General features: G+C 57.4%; 2 protein-coding genes and 1 long non-coding RNA gene across 6 annotated transcripts; 1 reads left to right on the top strand and 2 right to left on the bottom strand.

The window, feature by feature from the left end:
• Window positions 1-1656: 1656 nt before the first annotated feature.
• Window positions 1657-5387, top strand: LOC128783041 (serine/threonine-protein kinase pim-1-like). 3 transcript variants are annotated; one of them, XR_008428965.1, is made up of 6 exons: window positions 1657-2333; window positions 2412-2462; window positions 2692-3061; window positions 3293-3469; window positions 3757-4988; window positions 5273-5387. XR_008428965.1 is itself a non-coding variant. In XM_053933630.1 (5 exons), the coding sequence occupies exons 1-5, from the start codon at window positions 1794-1796 to the stop codon at window positions 3894-3896; spliced, it is 1278 nt and encodes a 425-aa protein (XP_053789605.1). In that variant the 5' UTR covers window positions 1657-1793; the 3' UTR covers window positions 3897-5387. The 3 variants fall into 3 exon arrangements, 1 of the variants encoding a protein (XP_053789605.1); XR_008428966.1 differs by having other exon boundaries at window positions 3757-4978; XM_053933630.1 differs by having other exon boundaries at window positions 3757-5387.
• An 822-nt stretch (window positions 5388-6209) lies between these two features.
• LOC128783053 (uncharacterized) lies at window positions 6210-9251 on the bottom strand. Of its 2 annotated transcripts, XM_053933653.1 has the most exons (7): window positions 8949-9249; window positions 8618-8689; window positions 8458-8529; window positions 8271-8369; window positions 7721-7828; window positions 7084-7258; window positions 6210-6379 (listed from the first exon to the last, which is right to left on the bottom strand). In XM_053933653.1, the coding sequence occupies exons 1-7, from the start codon at window positions 9082-9084 to the stop codon at window positions 6355-6357; spliced, it is 687 nt and encodes a 228-aa protein (XP_053789628.1). In that variant the 5' UTR covers window positions 9085-9249; the 3' UTR covers window positions 6210-6354. The 2 variants fall into 2 exon arrangements, with proteins under 2 accessions (XP_053789628.1, XP_053789627.1); XM_053933652.1 differs by lacking the exon at window positions 6210-6379 and having other exon boundaries at window positions 6394-7258; window positions 8949-9251.
• A 6000-nt stretch (window positions 9252-15251) lies between these two features.
• LOC128783106 (uncharacterized) lies at window positions 15252-15680 on the bottom strand. The gene is made up of 2 exons (XR_008429006.1): window positions 15651-15680; window positions 15252-15366 (listed from the first exon to the last, which is right to left on the bottom strand). It is a non-coding gene; the product is annotated as an uncharacterized LOC128783106 (long non-coding RNA).
• Between the last annotated feature and the right edge of the window lie 7639 nt (window positions 15681-23319).

A 23319-nucleotide genomic window follows, 5' to 3' on the forward strand; every position in this document is an offset into this window, starting at 1 on the left:
TTGATAGTCAGAATGCCTTGGCAGGAAGAAACAGAGCTTTGAAGACTGCAAGAAGACTGAATCAAGAAAGAAGATTGAATCAACTTCTATGAGCAAAACATATTGCAAAATGGATAAGTTTGTTTATGTGTTGATTAACCCAATCATTGTAGTAAAAAATTACTAGTCTTCCTAGAATTGTGTATAAGCATGTGTAGCCCATGTGAAAAACACATTCACTCTCCTGGGAAAATGTAAAAAGTTTAATAAAGGACAATAGGATACAAGGACCATGGAGCAAAGGTTATTTATGGCCAGGTGCATCTTGGCACTCAGCCAAGAGCACCCTGTTACCTTCGGGGATCCCCCTTAAATACCTTTTCCCTCACATCTGCCTGTTGCCTATTCACAGCCCATTATGCATATCCATAACCTAGTTTACATTTTCCAGGAACTATTTTACATGGCCCCTCCTTGGGTCCCCCTTTTCAGAACATGCGTGTTTCCTGGCTGGAGTTTGGCTCCTTCTCTTTATCACTTCCAGTTCGGGCCTTGGTCCACACTGCCTTCAGACGATGAGTGCTGATCTTTGGCAGATCTCTAGCAGGTGTCCTCATCCTGTGTTCATTGGATGTTATCCCATCCAAGCAGGCATTTTAACACAAGCAGACTTCTATCAGCTATTGCACTACTATGTCTAAGCTTAATTAACAACAAAATAAGAAACTATGTCTTTGGAACAAAGTTACTTGAACATCACACATATAAAATTCATTTTAATATTTGCAAAAGCCAATATTATAATATGTATCTATAACACTCCTCTCCTGCAAGGAAAGGCTGAGACAGCTCGGCTTCTTCAGCCTGGGCAAGAGACTGAGACTTGATCCAACTGTGGCCTTCCAGGACCTGAGGGCAACCTACAAGAAAGCTGGACAGGGGCTTTGTAGGAGGGCAGGCAAGGACAGGACAAGGGAGAATGGATCGAAATGGAAAGAGAGTCGGTTTAGGTGAGGGATTCAGAAAAAAGACTCTCCTGGAACAGGTTGCCCAGAGAAGGTGTGGCTGTCCCGTCCCTGACAGTGCTCAAGGCCAGGCTGCACGGAGCTCTAGACAAGCCGGGCTAGTGCAAGGGGTGCCCAGCCACAGCAGGGGGGTTGCAGCCGTGTGATTTTTCAGATCCCTTCCAAGCCAAACCATGCCACGACTCCATGATTCTGGGATACTTCCCCTCCTCATCCTTTGGCAGAAAAACAAACTTGGCCCCAAGTTCCACATTGCAGACCATGTCCTTTGGCAGCCTGCAACTGTCTCAACAGAGGATGGAAAGAGACGACATTACTGACACGATTTCCCTTTTCTACTTGAAAATTAAATGCTGCACTCCTGTCCAAAGACTTCTGTCAGAAACTGTCAGAAGAGGCAATTCTTCCCCATGAAATGCTACACCTCAGCCAAAGAAGAAAGAAGCCACAAGCCAAGACTCTTCTTTATTGCTACATTGTTTGATTTGGTTACTTCTCTAATAGGAATTCCTTTAGGGTTTTATTTGTTTGTTTCTCTCTTTCGTTCCGCGGGGCGCGCGGCGGCTCCTCCGTTGGGTTCGCGGAGGCAACGGAGGAACGTTCGCGAGCTGCGGCGGTTCCACAGCAGCAGCAGCAGCAGCAGCAGCAGCAGCAGCAGCAGCAGCAGCAGCGCTTCTCTCGACCGGTTTTCCGCTCGACTTTCCACTCGCTCCCCATCCCCTTCTCCCTCTCACACTCACTCCACTCCCGTCCCGTCCCGTCCGTGTCCCGCCTCTCCCAGCCCGGCTGATGCCGCGTCCCGCAAGGCGCCCCTCGGCGGGGCCGCCCCGTGCCCGGCCCTGCCCGTCCCGCCGCGGAGCCGCCTCCGCCGGGCTCTCTCCGTACTGGCTGTGGCGCCGCTGGAAGTGCCGCTCGCTCTGGTGCTGGCGGAGCAGCGCGGTCTTTTGGCTCCGCCTGGCGCGGGCTCTGGCCCGGCCCCGGCCGAGGCCCCGGCCCCGAACGAAGCCCCTGCCGCGGTTCCGCCCGCAGCCGCCCCGCTGCCGCCCCGCGCCCGCCCCGTCGCCGACAGCGTCGCCGGCGGCTTCCCCGCTCCGAGCTCCGCCGCTCGTCAGCTCGGCCGCCGGCCCCGAGCCGCCGCAGCCCGGGGCGGCTCGGCAAGCAGCAGCGCGCCGGGCGCTCGGCTTGGCGGGGCAGAAGAGCGGGAGCGCGGTGCCGCCCGCACGGGCGGAGAAGCCTCCCCTGGAGCAGCTCTACCGGGAGGGCCCGCTGCTGGGGAGCGGCGGCTGCGGCAGCGTTTACTCCGGGACCCGGCTCGCCGACGGCGCCCCGGTAAGAGACGGGGCCGGAGCGGAGGGGGCGGCGGGCGGCGGGCAGCGAGCTCAGCCCGGCGCTCGCCTTGGCTTGCAGGTGGCCATCAAGCGAGTGTGCCGCGATCGCATCCCGGAGTGGGCGCGGCTGGTGAGTGAGCGGGGCCAGCGGGAGAAGGCGGCGGGGCGTGCCGGGCGGGGCTAAGGCGAGGCCCGGCAGGGTGGCAGCCGGAAGGCTGCGAGGGGAGCGAGCGGGGAGTGAGCGGGGCCCGCGCAGCGTCCCGGGCCGGGCAATGGCGAGCGGCGGCGGGGCCGGGCAGGGGGTGGCCAAGGCGCGGCGCAGCATCGGCCCCGCTGAGGGCATCGCGGTCCCCCCGCAGCACAACGGCGCCCTGGTGCCCCTGGAGCTGGCGCTGCTGTGGATGGTGTCGTGCCCTGGCTTCCGCGGCGTCGTGCGGCTCCTGGACTGGTTCGAGCTGCCCGACGGCTTCGCGCTGGTCATGGAGCGTCCGCAGCGCTGTCAGGACCTCTGGGACTTCCTGCACGAGCGGGGGTTCCTGACGGAGCCCGTGGCGCGGGGGCTGTTCCGCCAGGTGCTGGAGGCCGTGCGGCACTGCACCAGCCGCGGCGTCCTGCACCGCGACATCAAGGCCGAGAACGTCCTCGTCGACCTGGCCACGGGCGAGGCGAAGCTCATCGACTTCGGCTGCGGCACGATCCTCCAGGACACGTTCTACACCCGGATGTCAGGTGAGCCCAAAGCCGGGGCCCAGCCGGGCAGCAGAGGTTCCCCCCTTGGCTGGCAGAGGGGGAAGAGGGAGAGAGGGAGGGGAGGGATGGGGAATCCTCCTTCAGCCGGCTGCAGCCAAGTTGCTTTTCGGCGGGGCAGGGGCTGGCTGTTGTGGAACGGGGGCTGGCTGGGAGGGAGGGAGGAAGGGAGGGAGCAGCATCGGCCTGATGAGCTGTGCCCGTGTCCCATAGGAACGCCGGAGTACAGCCCACCGGAGTGGATCCTCTTTGGCTGCTACCATGGCCAGCCAGCCACCATCTGGTCCCTGGGCATCCTGCTCTATCACCTGGTCTGCGGGCACCTTCCTTTCCAGACAAACGAGGACATCGTCCGGGGCCAGCTCTTCTTCCCGCCCCGGGTGTCTCAAGGTGGGGCTGCGCCTTCAGGGCTCAGGAGGAGGAACGGGGCTGGGAGGGGGCAGCTGGCACATCAGCGTCCTGCTCTTGCAGCTAGTGAGGCGGTTGATCTCCTGGGCTTAGCTGGAGGAGGTGGCACGTGTGCCTCTGTGCTGCTCTCCTCCGGAAGGGAGGATCGATGGGAAGCTTTTGGCTGCAGCTCTGAGCACTCCTAGTGTGGCCTGGGCACTGTGGAATGTGGGAGAGCATGGACAGGAGCCTTGTCCCGCTGAGCGGCGGTTTCTGTTTTCTCTCTGCAGAGTGTCAGCACCTCATCAGGTGGTGTTTATCCATGGACCCCGCAGACAGGCCATCACTGGAAGACCTTTTTGAGCATTCTTGGCTGCAGGAGCCCTGCCTGGCCCAGGAGACAGCAGAGATCCATCCCTGTGCTCAGTAGGATCCAGGAGCCCAGCAAGTACCAGCTGCACGCGTCTGGTGGCACTCCAAGAAAACCCCGGAGCGTTTCCCTGCGGCCGCGGCACGGAGGAGAGAGCGCAGCCGAGGAGATGCTTCCGCTGGTCCCCGGCGAGTTGTGGAGGGAGCGGCTCAGTGCTCCCCGTGCCATTGGAGAAGTGGTGGCAGTGCGGTGAAGGTGCCACGGACTGGAACAGGGGAAACATCCCCCTGCAGCTCAATGGCATCGGGATGTCCCCGCAAGCCGAGGCACAGCTGGCGTGTTCTTCTGGAGCACCACGTGGAGCTGGGAACACCATCCTGGAGCTGGCCGCTGGCGGGGCAAAGCCGAGCGGCTTTGGCTGCGGCCCCTTCCTGGAGGACACGCTCTGCGCCCCGATGAAATCAAGATGAGTCCCCAGCCGGCGCAGGGGCGGGGGGATGCTCGTGCTTCCAGGCATGGCAGGGCTCGGCCTGGCCACGCGCCGCAGGTTCCCCGCTCGGCGGCGCTGGGGAATATTAATTTTTCCCCCGGCTGCCGAGCTGCTTTTTGGTGGGACAGGGGACGGATGTTGTGGAAGGGGAGCCGGCTCCTGGCCTTGCTGACAGCTTCTGCCAGCCAGCCTGGCACGGGCTGGGGCGGGGGCAGCCAGCCTGACAAAGCATCCATCCATGTGGATGGGGGCAGCAGAGGGGGACGGGTTCCGAAGCCGTGCCCCTGCTGGTCTGCTTTGCAGGCCCTCGAGGAAGGGGTGCGTTTACGGGCGGGAAAGGTGGGGTTTTTCCCCACCCGTGGACAGGTTTCATTCTCGCATGGAGTGGTCAGACCCTCCTCAGGCCCATGAAACAGTGACAGGCTGTGTAGGTTTTTCTTGTTTCCAGGTCTTGTTTTGAATTGACTTCATGCAATTGTTCTTTATTTTCCCAGGAAGATTACACCTGGTGCCCGGACTGGACGGGGAAGCGCCTGCACCGTCCGTGGAGCACATCCAGGCCAGAGCTACCCCAAGGGCCACGGCCTGCTGGGCCATCCCCTTCGAGATGGACGAGGACCTCGTGCGGGATCGGCTCCTCTCCTGGCAGCAGGTCTGCAGAGGTGGGTACCCGGCTCCACAGCTGGGCTGGCAGAAGGGCTTCGGGCAGAGGGCAGCGGGCACACGGGCATCCCGCCCTTGCAGCTGCTGAGGAGGCTGCTGTGCTGTGCTGAAGCGGAGGAGGTGGAACGTGGCCTGCCACGCTGCCCTTCTCTCGAAACAGAGAATGGCTCGGGAGGTTTGGGCTCTGAGCACAGCCAGCAGCCTGGCCCGGGCACAGGCCATGGCAGGACAGGGCACAGGAGCCTTCTGTGACTGACCGTGGCTCTCTGGTTTCTCTCCGCAGGCTGCCAGCACCTCATGCCATGGAAACGGCTCCGCTCGGCCTGCCAGGCTGGGAGGGCTGGAGGGCGGCGGGTGTTCATTTGCTGTCAAAAAGAAATCGTTCTATTTTTTTGTCATCGTCATGATCAGAGCATTTCTTTCATCCTTTTCCAAGCTTTTGGCCTCCCTTCCTCCAGGGTAATCTTTTTGTGTCCTTCCTCAGCCACTTGATGGCATTTGGCAGGGGGGTTAAGCAATGTGAAAAGTTCAACAACAGCTCCTGTTGCCAACTGCAGCAGCCCCTTCAAGAGCCCTGAGCTTCCAGCGCGGTCCACGTGTGCCTTGCAAAAGGGAGTGGTTTGCAGCAATGGGGTTGTTGCCCTGCTGCAAAAGCTGGGAGGAAATCACAAGTGGCAAAATGTCAATTTGGCTCAACCCCTGCCCAGGTTCTGCATCTTTCCCCTGTGCTCGGTGACAGGCAGGCAGGGCTGGACTCCAGCAAGGTTCAAGTTCTTGGTGCTCCCTGGCATCAAGGGGATCAAGTAAACTCTTGTATGCAGTGGCTGCAATAGGGCTACTGAAGGGAAAAAGGAGATGTCGTGAGGTGGGGAATCCTTCTTGTCTCCTTTGTCTCCCCAGGAGCCCCTTGGAAAGGGAAATGCCCACACGGGTTTATCTGACTCCTTCCCAGCCAGCCTTTCCCTCACTCCTGGCTCTCATTTGCTCCGCAGGCTTCACCAGCTCGCTCAGCTCAGAGGAGCTCTCAGAGGAGAAAACGCTGCCTGGCGTGGGGCTGGCTGATCCCTGTCTCATCTTGATTCCATTTCCCCGCTCCCTCCCCCATCCAAGAGAGCGAAGGATCCCCCACAACCAGTCACGATCCACTCTTGCCGGGTGTTTGTGATGGTTTGTTAACCGATCCCAAAAGTGCAAAACTGCAAATGGCAAGGGACCATCACTTGAATCACAACAAATGCATCTTTATTTAGGTACCAACACAAATGCGATAGAAGGGACAGAAAAGGGAAATAGAGAGAAAAGAGAGGAAGGGGAATAGAGCTACCACCGTCGAGACGAGATCCTCGATGGTCCAGCCATCATTCACTATCTCAAATAACTGGAAAAAGCACTGGAAAAGAATTTGTTTTTTTAAAATTAAGTTAAAAAAAAAGGGAAGGAATTCCATAAAGAAAACCAAAGAGTAAGAATACAGTAATTTAAACTTCTCAAAGCCCTTTGCTAATGGAGCCCTGAAGCCCAGTCACGTGCAGTGCGGCCTCGGCGGTGCCTTTGAGCCCAGAACTGCCAAGGGTCAGGGCCGGGATGAGCCTTCACCCAAAACAGGCTCCAAGACTGAGTGGGAATCAATCCAGAACAGGGCTCACACAAAGAGCAAAGCCTCAAGGCCAAAGCCAAACCTTCATCAGGTTGGATTTGTTTGAACACTGAACTGCAGCAAATTTGCTTGTCTGGTAACATCACTGTCACCATGAAACTTTACATGAGCTACTAAATAAGCACTGTCCTGTCCTGAGCTGTGTGGCCCAAATACTGTTGAGAACTTGCTCTGCCTCTGCCCTGTGCCCCCGGGGCTGCTCTTGGCCTGGCAGCCTCAGTGGGAGCCAGCACTGGCTGCAGCCCCAGCGGGCCCCCCAGGACAAGGCCCAGCAATGAAGAGGCCAATGAAAGCACTGGGCAGCAGCAGAGCCCTCAGCAGAGTTCTTTGGACAACCACGGACTGGCCACAGCTCCAGTGCAGCATGACTACGAGTCAGGCTACCAATGCTATGAGCAGAGTTACAAGAAAGCTGTGGAGAAAAATCAACAACTGACCGTCTGCTCTGGTACAGCTTCCGAATGCCAAGATAGCAGCCGATCAGCACGAGGGGCACGGTGAACAGTGTCACCACCGTGCCTATCATGCAGGACCTGCGCACATCCTGGGGGCAGACAATTCTTGGGAGGCGCACTGGATCCGGGGCAAATATTCCTGTTTCAGTGATAACGTCTGTGGGAGCAGTGGGGAGCGTGAGCCCGTGCTGTGCTGCCCTGCCGAGCTGGCAGCACGGTGGATACGGCCAGGACGTTCTCAGTTTCCCCCAGAACTGGGGCCTGTAGGCCCCTTGCCGCCCCTTGGCACAGGCTGTGCCACCCAACAAAGCCCAGCAGACCGGGAGGAGAGCCCGGGGCCAGCGCGGCTGCCTGGGCAGTCGCTGCTTCGAGGGACACGGGCCAAACCCATCCCTGAGCAGCCCCTGCCAGCCCTGGCCCTCCCTGCCCTGTGACAGCTCCCCCAGCCCCAGGGGACAGAGTCAGGCCCTGTCAGGACACACGGGAGCCTTGCTCTCCCTCTCTGCCCTTTCCCCACCATGGGCACCCCGTGCAGCCACTCCCAGGTTTTGGGACATGTCTCCCACGGAGGGACCCCAGCAGGATTGCTCAGCCTGGCTGAGCCTGGCACAGCCATCACCTTCTGTGGCACTGTCTGGCATCTCCTCCCGTCGTGTATCGGGGGCTGGCACGGAGCCACTGCTTCCTTCAGGAAGTGCTGCCTTCAGCAAAGCCCTTTGGTCCATCTCTGGAGAAAGGAAAAGGGACAGCTGGATCAGGTGGAACCATTCCCCATTGGAGAGATGGCATCTTCAGCAAGTTCTACTTTTCAAAGACATGGATAAGGATCAGGAAAAGGCCACGGCTCTTGGGGCTGCCACAGGGCCCTCCCTTCTCCAAACAGGTGCCACTCCTGATCTACCCGGAGACCGGGAAATTGCAGGGGATTGCAGGCCCGTGGTGCAGTTTGGGCTCCCTGCCAGCTGGTACCAAATGCCTTCCTGCAGAGGCTGGGGAGAAGCTGCAGCCAGGCCAGGCTGGGAAACAGCCCTGCAGGGCAGGAAAGCAGCAGCGGGGCAGCCAGGCTGCCATGGATCCCTTCCCTCTGTGCTGGGCACGGCGTGTCCAGATGTGCAGGGAAAGCCCCCGGCTGCTGAGTCCCAGGGGAAGGCTGAGGGAAATGCACCCACCACGGCGTCTCTCCAGATCACTCAGCATCTGGTCCAGGTCTTTGGATGCCTCCAGGGACTTCATGTGTTTAGTAGATCTGTTCCTCCCTCTCGGCGGACCTTAAGAGAATGCATGTCCATTTCCCCCGGAATGGATCCCACAAAAGCAGGGCTCAGCCTGTGGGGTCAGCAGGGACACACAACTCACCCCTGCGATGGGAGCCGGGCTTGTGCGCAGCAACCAGGAAAGGAGCCTGAAAAGACCTCCCTGCAGACACACCTGTAACTCAACAGGCACAGGAGCTTCTGTCACCTGCTTCCTGCCAGGTTGTCAGTGATTATTCACTGAGGGGAAGTTGGGAAGTTACCTGCAGAATCTCCCAAGGGTTCCAAACCATCTTCCATCCCAGCTGCTGGAGAAGCCTTGCTAGCATGCTCATCTAGAAGGGATCAGAGATCAGAACCATTTCCTGGTCTGCTGGGATCCCCCCGTGCCTTTGGGAACTGGGCACTGCAAGGGGGTCGGGTAAGGCTGTGGGGGCCAAATTTCCATGGCCATGGCCAAAGCTGCCCAGGGGCCTGGGGAGCTCTGGGCTGGCTCCTGGCCACTCTCCACACTCTTTGCAGGCCCTGTGCAACATCCCTGGAGGGCAGGTACTGCCACACAGCAGAGATGGCAGCTCAAGCCTCAGCAATTACCTCCTGTGACTGTGCCTGGCATCGCCTCACTTCCTGCAGCAGGGGCTGCCAATGGGCCACTGCTTCCTCCAGGAAATGCTGCCTTCAGCACAGCCTTTCGCTTCATCTCTGGAGACAGGAAGAGGCACAGCTGCATTAGATGGAGCCGTTCCCCTTCTGGGAGATGGCATCTTCAAGAGGCAATACTGGACAAACTCATGGTTCAGGAAATCATCAAAACTTTTGGGATTGGCCAGGCCACTCCCTTCTACAAACAGGTGCCATTCCTGATCTACCCGGAGACCAGGAAATTGCAGGCATCTCGGGCCCATGGTGCAGGTTGGGCTGATGCCAAATGCCTTCCTGCAGAGGCTGGGGAGAAGCTGCAGCCAGGCCAGGCTGGAAAACAGCCCTGCAGGGCAGGAAAGCAGCAGCGGGGCAGCCAGGCTGCCATGGATCCCCTCCCTCTGTGCTGGGCACGGCGTGTCCAGATGTGCAGGGAAAGCCCCCGGCTGCTGAGGCCCAGGGGAAGGCTGAGGGAATGCACCCACCACGGCGTTTCTCCAGATCACTCAGCATCTGGTCCAGGTGTCTGGCTGCCTCCAGGGATTTCTTGTCTCCTGTGTCTGTGTTCTTTGACGGAGGAGGACCTTAAGAGAAAGTTGTTCCATGTCCCCTTCAGGCCAGAGTGGCAGTGAGTGCCCCTGGGTGATTGGTGCCCTCCAAAGCACTCCCTCAGCTCTGCCTTCCACTCAGGAGCAGGGCCAGGGGGACCACGTGCCTGCGGTGGCCCCACACTGGCATGGAAGGAGCCCCTTGCAGGGCCGTCCACGGGGGAGAAAGGATTCCCTGGAGCTGCCAGCAGCTCTAAACCCAGCCCCAGGCAGGGCCAGGGCTTGGCAGCAGCAGCAGGAGCAGCTCAGGCACCCCGGGGCCGGCAAAGGAGCTGCAAAAGGCACAGCCCCGGGGCACAGCCCTGGGCCCGGCCCCTTCCCTCTCTGCTCTTCTCCGTGGCTGCACAGAGCACATGGAAGCGCACACTGGAATTGCACACGGAAGGAAGATGGACAGCTAAATGCTCCTTCCTGCCACTGACAGCCATTCTGTGGGATCCCTCAGGGATCCAGAATGGAGCCGGGCAAGTTTTCCAGAATCTTTCAACCCTGTGATGCTGCTAAGGGAAATGGCTCATGAGGCACTGATTATTCTCTCAGGAAAGGCACACAGAAAACTTGCCTCCAGCATTCTCCAAGAGAATCTCTCCAAGAGAATTCTCCAAGCTGTCATCCAATAGGGCATCCCGATAAGCCATGTCACCATCCCAAGCTAGAAGGGAGCAGAGATCAGAACCATTTCCTGGTCTGCTGGGATCCCCCTGTGCCTTTGGGAACTGGGCACTGCAAGGGGGTTGGGTAAGGCGTTGGGGGCCAGATGAGAATGGCCATGGCCAAAGCTGCCCAGGGGCCTGGGGAGCTCTGGGCTGGCTCCTGGCCACTCTTCACACGATTTCCTTGCCTTGTGCAACATCCCTGGGAGGGTGGCTGGAGCAGCCCAGGGCCCATGGGCGCTCTCTCCCTCCCACAGAGGAAACCCTCCCTAAAGCCCAGGGGAAAAACCATCCCCCAGCACTTCCCAGGGAGCAGGGAGCGCTGTCCCGGGAAAGGGGAGCCAGGCTGCCGGCTCACCTGCTCCCCGCGCTTGCAGCGGAGCAGCCTGGGCAGCCCTGGCAGGCAGGGCCACGGCCAGGAGGAGCGGGAGGAAGAGGCGCAGAGCAAGGGCCATGGTGCCTTGCCCTCTGCCAGTCCCCAGCTCTTGCTGCCACCACTGTCCTGACACCGCTGTCCCAATGTCAGCACCACTGCTGCCACCGCCGCTGCTGCCGCAACAGTTGTGCTCAAGGACTGACTGCTGGCTCCTTGTGGTGCTGTGCAACCACGGGGCTCTGGCACCTCTGTGACCTCAGAGCCTGCTGTGACCTCAGCCTGCTGTGACCCCAGAGCCTGCTGTGAGCTCATGGCCTTAGCTGTCCCCCCAGAGCGTCCCCCCATCTGCACAAATGGACTGCCCTGAACTGTAAATGTTTTGCTTGATCCAAGGTCATTCCTCAGCAACACCTTTCTTTTGCCTGCTGACATTGACTGGGGTCCAGCCAACAAAAGAACATTAGCTGCAGGCCACCCCTACAGCTTTTCCTATGAATGAGCACAAAGCCTTTATTTTTGCAAACAGAGGGATGTTGGGGGGATTTTTGCCCCATCAGGCCGAGGCACAAGTCTCTGCATCCTCCCAGGGAACAGAGCCAGCCCCCTTGAGAGCCAGAAGGCGCGGCCTCACTTGTAGCCCCGGTGCCTCCTGTGGCCCAGGGCACGGCCCTGGCTGGAAATGTCTTGGGCTGCAGCACAGGGCCAGGGCGGAGCTCAGCAGCCTCATCAGAGCCCAGGGCCGCGGCCCTTCCCTGCCGGGGCCCTGGCCTGGCCCGGCCCGGCCCGGCCCGGCCTGAGCAGCCCGGCCTGGCCCCAGGGGATGGGCTCCGCCCGGCCGCTGTGCCCACAGCCTTTTGGGCCCCAGGCTTTGCAAGAGGCTTTCTCCCAGCCTTGCAAAACCTTGGCCAAGTGTCCCTGTGCTGTGCTGTGAAGAGTGAAAAACCCCCTGACATTTACCCTGGTGCACAGCTCATGAGGGATCCCTGCACAGCTTAGGAGAGGCCAGAAATACTCCTGTGTGCCTCATGAGGGATCCCTGCACAGCTCAGCAGAGAGCCCAAAACATCCCTGTGTGCCTCATGAGGGATCCCTGCACAGCTCAGCAGAGAGCCCAAAACATCCCTGTGTGCCTCATGAAGTGCAGGCCCAGATGATGCCACTGGAGGAAATGTGCCCTCAGCCCAGGGACGCTCAGCATGGGCTCCCCCAGCCCCTCGGGGCCCCGCTGCTGCTCACAGCGGCCCCTGCCTTGCTCCTGCCTGCCCTCACCGTGGGCATCCACGGCTGCTCCTGGGCACGGAGCTCAGCCAGCGCTGGTGCCAGCTGGGCTTTGCTGCTGCTACCACCTGGACATATCTCTGACAACTCTATTTCTTTATTTGAACAGAAAATGAGGGCCAAGCCCTGCCCTGGCAGACAGCGCCTGCCCACCTTCAGTCGTGGTTGGGGAACAGGACCAGGGGGCTCAGGGGCTGAGGGTCTCGTTGTGGAGGGGTGAGTTTGGGGATGGGCTCAAGACGGTGCTGCAGCTGCGGCAGGGCAGATGGGGACAGAAGTGAAGAGCTGGGAAGACGGGTCAAGTTCTCTCTGCCTGCGTTGTTAGGCTCGTCTTCTGAAGATGGGCAGGAGCACCTTTGGAGAGAGGAGTGGCTGAGGCCCCCAGCTGCCAGTGGCACACTGGGACCCTCCTGCACAGCAGGGCCCAGAGCTGGCAAGGCTCCCCAGCACGGCTGGAGCTGCTGGCACAGCTTGGTCCAGCTGGACAGCTGCCCCTCAAGGCCCCGGCGAGCAGGGGACGGCTCTGGGCAGGCTCCCTGGCCAGGAGCGGGCCCCAGAGTGCGTCTGCCTTTCAAGGGCAATCTCGTCCCCGCTCTTTCTCCTCCCCACCTTGCTTTACCTGTGCCCTGTGCCCCTGGGGCTGCTCTTGGCCAGGCAGCCTCAGTGGGAGCCAGCACTGGCTGCAGCCCCAGCGGGCCCCTGCTCAGAGATTGTTCTGAGCTGTTTTGCCCCCGCTTCAGGACAAGCATCCTGATAAAAGAACTTAATTGTGTTTATATCTATCACAGAACCACATTTATCTAAAATCAATTTTAGTATGGAAATCACCTGTGGATGGTGGACTCATCAGACGCTGCTGGGACGTTGCACATAGCTCAGGGAAGAGTGTGATTGTTATTAAATTGTGTCCTGTTCTACTGTGGTCTGATGGCCATGAAGAGAAACTTTCTGTGCCTCTGACTCTCACCAGTTCCTGACCCCCAAAGGACACAAACCTGATGAGTTGTGGTTCCCACTCCAGTGCTGGCACTTGAACCTCCCTCCATAGCCTGAGCAGAGCTCCCTTGTCCCAAAATGTCCCTGGTAATGCAGGGATGAAGGAAACAGGACGGGCTGTGGGGATCAGGGGCAGGGCATGGCCACGGATTTGGAGTGGTTGTGAGCCCCGGGCAGGACCCGGCCCTTGGCCTTGGTGAACCTCATCCCATTGTCCTGGGCCCACGGCTCCAGCCTGTCCAGATCCCTCTGCAGAGCTTCCTGCCCTCCAGCACAGCCACACTACCACCCAGCTTGGGCTCACCTGGGAACTGCCTGAGGGTGCCCTCGATGGCCTCGTCCAGATCAGCACTAAAGAGATTTCACTGACCTGGCCCCAATCCTGAGCCCTGGGGACACCCCTGGATGTGACTCCATTCCTCAGCTGTTCTGAGTGCCAGGGGCTGGATGAGGGAAATCGTGGGGATGTGTTTCAGGAATGCAAAAGGGCCAAGGGCTGAGCCCCAGCCCCTGGCAAGGCAGATCCTGTCCCTCCCTGGTTGCTCAGGGCTCTTCCCGGGATGGGCCCTGGGATGTGGGGCTGTGCAATGCCAAGGGCAGGACCCTGGGGCAGCCCCTGCCAGGCTGCTGAGCAGGGACAAAGAGGCAGTGAGGCCCCAGGGCTGCAAGGGTCACTTGTCCCCTGGTGGCCTCAGGCCCAGGGCCAGCAGCCACGGCCAAAGTGCTGCACAGGTTGGCTCTGTCAGGGCCTTGCAGCTGCTGCACATGCCTGTGCCCTCTGCAGCCCAGGCTGTCCTACGGTGTCCCTGCCCTGCGCCTCTGTCCCTGCCGGCTGTCCTCATCCCCCGGCTGCCCCACCTCGCTGGCCCCTTCCTTTGCTGACAGCTCTGCCTCCTGCCTGCCTCTGCCTGGCCACACAAAGCCTTGGCCTTGATACCAAAAGGGTTCATTCCATTTTTACCGTGCCTGTGAACTTTTAGCATAGGAAAAAGGCATGCAGGTCCTGCTGTCCCAGCAAGGATGGCTGGCAGAGAAGAAGAAGATATCTGGCTCAAGAATGCAGTGATGGAGAAAACAAGGGCTGGATCTGGGAACTTGGGGTGGGTTTTATGGAAATGGGGAAATTGTAATACACATTTAGCAACTGTGTATAAGCAACACACTGGTCGAATTCCATGTCCACATAAGGTTAGGAGTTATCCCTCACTGGACCTCAGGCCTCAATAAATGATCCCCTCTTAAATAGCAAATTAGTGTTAAGGAGCCTTATTCTGATAGTTTGTGTTTCAGAAACACGTGGCTTTTGCTCCTCTCTTCCACCTGAGAGCTTCCTGGGCAGGGGCAATTCTTCCAATTGCACCAGCGAGGCCATGGCTCGAAAGGGCAGCGAGCAGACGGATTTAGCTTCTCCTGCCAGCCCCTGAAATGCCAGTTGTCATTTGTGTGCGCTGAGGATTCCACTTCAGACTCGGAACTCGCGCAGCTGCTCCTGGGGCGCCGCTCGCACGCTGGCACAGCGGTGCTGCAGCAGCTGTCCCGCACACAGGGAGGGCTCTGGAGCCTCCCCAGGGCCACCAAGGAGCAGAGGAGGGAACGTGCCCGGGATCTGCTGCAGGACCGGGGGATTGCGGGGGATCCTTCGCTCTCTTGGATGGGGGAGGGAGCGGGGAAATGGAATCAAGATGAGACAGGGATCAGCCAGCCCCACGCCAGGCAGCGTTTTCTCCTCTGAGTTGAGCGAGCTGCTGAAGCCTGCGGAGCAAATGAGAGCCGGGACTGAGGGAAAGGTTGGCTGGGAAGGAGTCAGATAAACCCGTGTGGGCATTTCCCTTTCCAAGGGGCTCCTTGGGAGACAAAGGAGACAAGAAGGATTCCCCACCTCACGACATCTCCTTTTTCCCTTCAGTAGCCCTATTGCAGCCACTGCATACAAGAGTTTACTTGATCCCCTCAAAGTCAGGGAGCACCAAGAACTTGAACCTTGCTGGAGTCCAGCCCTGCCTGCCTGTCACCGAGCAGAGGGGAAAGATGCAGAACCTGGGCAGGGGTTGAGCCAAATTGGCATTTTGCCACTTGTGATTTCCTCCCAGCTTTTGCAGCAGGGTGACAACCCCATTGCTGCAAACCACTCCCTTTGGCAAGGCACACGTGGACCTCGCTGGAAGCTCAGGGCTCTTGAAGGGGCTGCTGCAGTTGGCAACAGGAGCTGTTGTTGAACTTTTCACATTGCTTAACCTCCCCTGCCAAATGCCATCAAGTGGCTGAGGAAGGACACAAAAAGATTACCCTGGAGGAAGGGAGGCCAAAAGCTTGGAAAAGGATGAAAGAAATGCTCTGATCATGACGATGACAAAAAAATAGAACGATTTATTTCTGACAGCAAATGAACACCCGCCGCCCTCCAGCCCTCCCAGCCTGGCAGGCCGAGCGGAGCCGTTTCCATGGCATGAGGTGCTGGCAGCCTGTGGAGAGAAACCAGAGAGCCACGGTCAGTCACAGAAGGCTCCTGTGCCCTGTCCTGCCATGGCCTGTGCCCGGGCCAGGCTGCTGGCTGTGCTCAGAGCCCAAACCTCCCGAGCCATTCTCTGTTTCGAGAGAAGGGCAGCGTGGCAGGCCATGTTCCACCTCCTCTGCTTCAGCACAGCACAGCAGCCTCCTCAGCAGCTGCAAGGGCGGGATGCTCGTGTGCCCGCTGCCCTCTGCCCGAAGCCCTTCTGCCAGCCCAGCTGTGGAGCCAGGTACCCACCTCTGCAGACCTGCTGCCAGGAGAGGAGCTAATCCTGCACAAGGTCCTCGTCCTTCTTGAAGGGGATGTCCCTGCAGACCGTGGCCCCTGGGGTAGCGCTGGCACTGGATGTGCTCCACGGACGGTGCAGGCGCTTCCCCGTCCAGTCCGGGCACCAGGTGTAATCTTCCTGGGAAAATAAAGAACAATTGCATGAAAGTCAATTCAAAATAAGACCTGGAAACAAGAAAAACCTACACAGCCTGTCACCGTTTCACGGGCCTGAGGAGGGTCTGACCACTCCATGCGAGAATGAAACCTGTCCATGGGTGGGGAAAAACCCCACCTTTCCCACCCGTAAACGCACCCCTTCCTCGAGGGCCTGCAAAGCAGACCAGCTGGGGCACGGCTTCGGAACCCGTCCCCCTCTGCTGCCCCCATCCACATGGATGGATGCTTTGTCAGGCTGGCTGCCCCCGCCCCAGCCCGTGCCAGGCTGGCTGGCAGAAGCTGTCAGCAAGGCCAGGAGCCGGCTCCCCTTCCACAACATCCGTCCCCTGTCCCACCAAAAAGCAGCTCGGCAGCCGGGGGAAAAAATTAATATTCCCCAGCGCCGCCGAGCGGGGAACCTGCGGCGCGTGGCCAGGCCGAGCCCTGCCATGCCTGGAAGCACGAGCATCCCCCCGCCCCTGCGCCGGCTGGGGACTCATCTTGATTTCATCGGGGCGCAGAGCGTGTCCTCCAGGAAGGGGCCGCAGCCAAAGCCGCTCGGCTTTGCCCCGCCAGCGGCCAGCTCCAGGATGGTGTTCCCAGCTCCACGTGGTGCTCCAGAAGAACACGCCAGCTGTGCCTCGGCTTGCGGGGACATCCCGATGCCATTGAGCTGCAGGGGGATGTTTCCCCTGTTCCAGTCCGTGGCACCTTCACCGCACTGCCACCACTTCTCCAGTGGCACGGGGAGCACTGAGCCGCTCCCTCCACAACTCGCCGGGGACCAGCGGAAGCATCTCCTCGGCTGCGCTCTCTCCTCCGTGCCGCGGCCGCAGGGAAACGCTCCGGGGTTTTCTTGGAGTGCCACCAGACGCGTGCAGCTGGTACTTGCTGGGCTCCTGGATCCTACTGAGCAGAGGGATGGATCTCTGCTGTCTCCTGGGCCAGGCAGGGCTCCTGCAGCCAAGAATGCTCAAAAAGGTCTTCCAGTGATGGCCTGTCTGCGGGGTCCATGGATAAACACCACCTGATGAGGTGCTGGCACTCTGCAGAGAGAAACCAGAAACCGCCGCTCAGCGGGACAAGGCTCCTGTCCATGCTCTGCCACATTCCACGGTGCCCAGGCCACACTAGGAGTGCTCAGAGCTGCAGCCAAAAGCTTCCCATGGATCCTCCCTTCTGGAGGAGAGCAGCACAGAGGCACACGTGCCACCTCCTCCAGCTAAGCCCAGGAGATCAACCGCCTCACTAGCTGCCAGAGCAGGACGCTGATGTGCCAGCTGCCCCCTCCCAGCCCCGTTCCTCCTCCCGAGCCCTGAAGGCGCAGCCCCACCTTGAGACACCCGGGCGGGAAGAAGAGCTGGCCCCAGACAATGTCCTCGTTTGTGTGGAAAGGAAGGTGCCCGCAGACCAGGTGATAGAGCAGGATGCCCAGGGACCAGATGGTGGCTGGCTGGCCATGGTAGCAGCCAAAGAGGATCCACTCCGGTGGGCTGTACTCCGGCATCAGCCGGCCTGGGAGAGGCGGGACACGGACGGGATGGGACGGGAGTAGAGTGAGTGTGAGAGGGAGAAGGCGATGGGGAGCGAGTCGAAAACCGATTGAGAGAATCGCTGCTGCTGCTGCTGCTGCTGCTGCTGCTGCTGCTGCTGCTGCTGCTGCTGCTGCTGCTGCTGCTGCTGCGGAACCGCCGCAGCTCGCGAACGTTCCTCCGTTGCCTCCGCGAACCCAACGGAGGAGCCGCCGCGCGCCCCGCGGAACGAAAGAAAGAAACAAACAAATAAAACCCCAAAGGAATTCCTATTAGAGAAGTAACCAAATCAAACAATGTAGCAATAAAGAAGAGTCTTGGCTTGTGGCTTCTTTCTTCTTTGGCTGAGGTGTAGCATTTCATGGGGAAGAATTGCCTCTTCTGACAATTTCTGACAGTTTTTGGACAGGAGTGGAGCATTTAATTTTCATGTAGAAAAGGGAAATCGTGTCATTAAATTCATCTCTTTTCATCCTCTGTTGAGACAGTTGCAGGCTGCCAAAGGACAGGGTCTGCAATGTGGAACTTGGGGCCAAGTTTGTTTTTCTGCCAGAGGATGAGGAGGGGAAGTATCCCAGAATCATGGAGTCGTGGCATGGTTTGGCTTGGAAGGGATCTGAAAAATCACACGGCTGCAACCCCCCTGCTGTGGCTGGGCACCCCTTGCACTAGCCCGGCTTGTCTAGAGCTCCGTGCAGCCTGGCCTTGAGCACTGTCAGGGACGGGACAGACACACCTTCTCTGGGCAACCTGTTCCAGGAGTCTTTTTTCTGAATCCCTCACCTAAACCAACTCTCTTTCCATTTGGATCCATTCTCCCTTGTCCTGTCCTTGCCTGCCCTCCTACAAAGCCCCTGTCCAGCTTTCTTGTAGGTTGCCCTCAGGTCCTGGAAGGCCACAGTTGGATCAAGTCTCAGTCTCTTGCCCTGGCTGAGGAAGCCGAGCTGTCTCAGCCTTTCCTTGCAGGAAAGGAGTGTTATCAATACATATTATAATATTGGCTTTTGCAAATATTAAAATGAATTTTATATGTGTGATGTTCAAGTAACTTTGTTCCAAAGATACAGTTTCTAATTTTGTTGTTAATTAAGCTTAGACATAGTAGTGCAATAGCTGATAGAAGTCTGCTTGTGTTAAAATGCCTGCTTGGATGGGATAACATCCAATGAACACAGGATGAGGACACCTGCTACAGATCTGCCAAGGATCAGCACTCACCGTCTGAAGGCAGTGTGGACCAAGGCCCGAACTGGAAGTGATAAAGAGAAGGAGCCAAACCCCAGCCAGGAAACACGCATGTTCTGAAAAGGGGGACCCAAGGAGGGGCCATGTAAAATAGTTCCTGGAAAATGTAAACTAGGTTATGGATATGCATAAGGGGCTGTGAATATGCAACAGGCTGATGTCAGGGAAAAGGTATTTAAGGGGGATCCCCGAAGGTAACAGGGTGCTCTTGGCTGAGTGCCAAGATGCACCCACCCATAAATAACCTTTGCTCTGTGATCCTTGTCTCCCATTGTCCTTTATTAAACTTTTTAGATTTTCTCAGGGGAGTGAACATGTTTTTCACATGGGCTACACATGCTTATACACAATTCTTGAAAGACTAGTATTTTTTTACTAAAATGATTGGGTTAATCATCACATAAACAAACTTATCCATTTTGCAATATGTTTTGCTCATAGAAGTTGATTCAATCTTCTTTCTTGATTCAGTCTTCTTGCAGTCTTCAAAGCTCTGTTTCTTCTTGCCAAGGCATTCTGACTATCAAATCTTTTATGCTAATCAGGTCCAAAGTTCATCAGCTCACTTCTGTCCTGGCAGCATGGCTGTGTCTATGCAAGCAGGGAAACACTAATCGAGAGAATTCCACTAAGGTGAAGGCAGCCTCAGCCTCCCGTGACCGAGCTGCCGGGTATGATCTGTCAGATCCCCTTGAAGGAGCCTCTAGTATGTATGCCCAGGGAAGAAATGGGAACCAGGGCTAGAGGGGCCCTGCCTCGAGCCAGGGAGAGGCACGGGAAAACCGGATCTCTGGTCAGTGTGGATCCGATGGCCTGGCACATCAGAGCCACAGAAATATGAAACCTTAGCTGATACTGGTGCGCAGTGTGCCCTGATACCATGGGGACATGTGGGGGCAGAACCTGTTTCCATTGCCGGGCTGACGGGGGGATCGATCACAGCAATTGACCCTGTTGGGAGCCGAGGTGAGCCTGACTGGGAAGGAGTGGCAGAAACATCCCATTGTGACCGGCCCAGAGGCCCCGTGTATTCTGGGCATAGACTTCCTCCAGAATGGCTACTACAAAGACCCAAAGGGACTCAGGTGGGCTTTTGGCATAGCTGCTGGAGAGGCAGAGGACATGAAGCAGTTGAACACCTTGCCTGGACTATCAGAGCACCCATCTGCAGTAGGACTCCTGTGGGTGGAAGAGCAACGAGTGCCAATTTATGCCTCGACAGTGCACCGCCGGCAGTATTGAACGAATCGGGATGCCGTGATCCCATCCACAGAATGATCCGTGAGCTGGAGAGCCAAGGGGTGATCAGCAAAACCCACTCATCCTTCAACAGCCCCTCTTGGCCTGTGCACAAGTTGACAGAGAATGGAGATTGGCTGTGGACTATCGTGCCTTGAATGAAGTGACTCCACCGCTGAGCGCTGCTGTGCCCGACATGCTAGAGCTCCAGTACGAGCTGGAGTCCAAGGCAGCAAAGTGGTACGCCACTGCTGACATTGCTAACGCGTTTTTCTCCATTCCTCTGGCAGCAGAATGCAGGCCTCAGTTTGCTTTCACCTGGAGGGGCGTGCAGTACACCTGGAACCGACTGCCCCAGGGGTGGAAGCACAGCCCCACCAGCTGCCATGGACTGATCCAGGCTGCACTGGCAAAGGGTGAAGCTCCAGAACACCTGCAGTACATCGATGGCATCATTGTGTGGGGGAACTCAGCAATGGAAGTATTTGAGAAAGGAGAGAGGATTGTCCAGATTCTGCTGGAAGCCAGCTTTCTCATCCAGAGCAGCAAGGGAGCTGCCTGAGAGATCCAGTTCCTGGGGGTAAAGTGGAAAGGTGGACGGCGTCAGATTCTAACTGAGGTCATCAACAAGATCACAGCGATATCTCCACCCACCAACTAGAAGGAAACACGAGCTTTCCTAGGCACCATAGGTTTTTGGAGAATGCACATTCCTGAGTAAAACCATATTTCGAGCCCTCTCTACCTGGTCACCCACAAAAAGAATGATTTCCACTGGGGCCCTGAACAGCAACAAGCCTTTGCCCAGATCAAGCAGGAGATCGCTCATGCAGTCGCCCTTGGCCCAGTCAGGACGGGACCAGAGGTGAGGAATGTGCTCTACTCTGCAGCCAGGAACAATGGCTTGTCCTGGAGCCTTTGGCAGAAGGTGCCTGGGGAGACTCGAGGCCGACCACTGGGATTCTGGATCCAAAGCTACAGAGGGTCTGAAGCCAAGTACACTCCCACAGAGAAGGGAATCTTGGCCGCCTATGAAGGAGTTCAAGCTGCCTTGGGGGTGATTGGCACAGAAGCACAACTCCTCCTGGCACCCCGACTGCCGGTGCTGGGGTGGATGTTTCAAGGAAAGGTTCCCACATCCTGCCATACCACCGACGCCACACAGCGCACCTGTATTTGGAACCAGAACTAGGATTTTGGAAATACAAACTAGCCAGAAGGTGAAAAGTTTGGTCTCAGTGACAAAAAGGAGCAAGAAGAAGTGACACGGGCTGAAGAAGCTCCACCATACAACCATCTACCAGCAGAGGAAACACGCTACGCTCTTTTTACGGACGGTTCCTGTCGCATCGTAGGGATGAACCAGAAGTGGAAAGCAGCCGTATGGAGCCCCACACGACAGGATGCACAAGCTACTGAGGAGAAGGTGGATCAAGTCAACTTGCTGAACTCAAGGCCGTTCAGCTGGCCCTGGACATTGCTGAAAGAGAGAAGTGACCAAAGCTCTGCCTTTATACCAATTCATGGATGGTAGCCAATGCTCTGTGGGGCTGCCTGGAAAGGAGGAAAAAGGCCAACTGGCAGCTTAGAGGAAAACCAGTCTGGAATGCTGATGAGTGGAAAGACATTGCCTCTCGGGTGGAGAAGGTACCTGTGGAAGTCTGCCATGTAGATGCCAATGTCCGCAAGAGTCGGGCTAATGAGGAGCACCGAAAAAACGAGCAGGTAGATCAGGCTGCAAAGACAGAGGTGTCAAAGATAGACTTGGATTGGCATCACAAGGGGCAGTTGTTCTGAGCTCGATGGGCTCATGATGCCTCAGGTCATCAGGGCAGAGATGCCACCTATAAGTGGGCACGAGACCGAGGGGTGGATCTAAGCATGGACAGTATTTCTCAGGTTATCCATGACTGTGAGACGTGTGCTGTGATCAAGGAGGCCAAGCGGGTGAAGCCCCTGTGCTATGGTGGGCGGGGGTCCAAGTACAAGTATGGGGAGGCCTGGCAGATTGACCACGTCACACTGCCCCAGACACGCCAAGGCAAGCGCTACGTGCTCACCATGGTAGAAGCCACCACGAGATGCTTGGAGACCTCCCCTGTGCCTCACAGCACTGCCCCAACACCATCCTGGGCCTGGAAAAGCAAGTCCTGGGGAGGCATGGCACCCCTGAGAGGACTGAGTCAGACAAGGGGACTCATTTCAAGAGCGGCATTGCCAACACCTGGGCTAGAGAACATGGCATCGAGTGGGTGCACTGAGACCCGCACTGGGGGTGCTCTGGGACCGAGACTGAGACCGAGGTCGGCATCGGGACCAGGATTGCTCCAAGACCGGTGCTGGGATCTGTACCTGGATTGCTCTGGGATCTCTGAGTTCACTCTGGGGAGCTTTGGCTGCACCCCAGAGCAGCACTGGGACTGGGAGGGACTGGGACTGACTGGGAGTGACTGGGAGGGAGCCCTGGGCAGCGTGGGACCGCCTCCGTTCACAACGTTCAGTGCAGTCATCCCGGTCCAAATGATCCCAGTTTGTATGATCCCAGTCTGGATGGTCCTGATCCACATGGTCCCAGTCTGTGCACCCCCAGTCTGTAGGATCCCAGTCCCCATGATCCCAGTCCATATGATCCCAGTCCGCATGATCCCAGTCTCTATGGTCCTGCACGGCACACACTCCAAGGGTCTGGAATTCCAGTTCCCAGTAGGGAAACATGTTCCTGCCCTTGAAGGCAAAGCTCTTAAGAAGGGGCCAAAAGCCAAGTGCAGCAAGATCCTACAGTGACATTTCACTGCCAGCCTTCAGTTAAGATCAAGTCAGCTTAAGATCAGAGATTAGAAGCAGGCCGCGCATCAGGCTGTCCCATGCTGGGTCCATGTCAGGTCTTTGCCAAGTCCTTGCCAACTCCTTGCCAAGTTCTTGCCAGCCCTTGTTCGGAACAGCCAGCGTGACGGTTCAGTGGTTGCACCTGCGCTGTGTCCTGTTCTAAGCCGGAACTGCAGTGGGGGAAGGGATTCTTTCTCGTGGCAATCGGAAGGCAGAATGGAAAATGAGGGGCTTCAGACGGGCTCTTACACCACCCCGTGACTGACGATTGCCCTCGAAAGATCTTCATCAGCAGGGTTCCATGGTGTCGTCGTGGAGTCTTCAGGACTCGTCAAGTGTTGGCAGCAATCCCAGGGAAAAGAGAAGAGAAAAAGGAAAGGAAAGAGAAAACAGAAAAACTAAAACAATTAGTAAGCAAATTATAATTAAATAATAAGCAGAATACAATAAGTATTAATTAAACCAGTAATAGTTAAACAATAAATTGTTTAGATAATAATCAATATTCATCAATTGAACAATAGATTGATCAAATAATAAACCAGTATAATCAATATTAAACAATAAAATAATAAACCTGGTATAATCAATATTACTCAGTACAATTTTCTAATCAATAAACAAAAATAATTAAAACA

This window comes from Vidua chalybeata, unplaced genomic scaffold (assembly GCF_026979565.1).
Source record: "Vidua chalybeata isolate OUT-0048 unplaced genomic scaffold, bVidCha1 merged haplotype W_reject_10, whole genome shotgun sequence".
Taxonomy (NCBI): domain Eukaryota; kingdom Metazoa; phylum Chordata; class Aves; order Passeriformes; family Viduidae; genus Vidua; species Vidua chalybeata.

Excerpts from the sequence above, each read along its gene's own strand:
- LOC128783041 (XM_053933630.1), top strand. The coding sequence starts at position 1,794 with ATGCCGCGTCCCGCAAGGCGCCCCTCGGCGGGGCCGCCCCGTGCCCGG. Across the intron at positions 3,062-3,292 it reads GTTCTACACCCGGATGTCAG|GAACGCCGGAGTACAGCCCA; the intron begins GTGAGCCCAAAG and ends CGTGTCCCATAG. Across the intron at positions 3,470-3,756 it reads CCCGCCCCGGGTGTCTCAAG|AGTGTCAGCACCTCATCAGG; the intron begins GTGGGGCTGCGC and ends TTCTCTCTGCAG.
- LOC128783053 (XM_053933652.1), bottom strand. The coding sequence starts at position 9,084 with ATGCAGCTGTGCCTCTTCCTGTCTCCAGAGATGAAGCGAAAGGCTGTG. Across the intron at positions 8,530-8,617 it reads ACCCTTGGGAGATTCTGCAG|GTGTGTCTGCAGGGAGGTCT; the intron begins GTAACTTCCCAA and ends GTTGAGTTACAG. Across the intron at positions 8,370-8,457 it reads GCCCGGCTCCCATCGCAGGG|GTCCGCCGAGAGGGAGGAAC; the intron begins GTGAGTTGTGTG and ends CATTCTCTTAAG.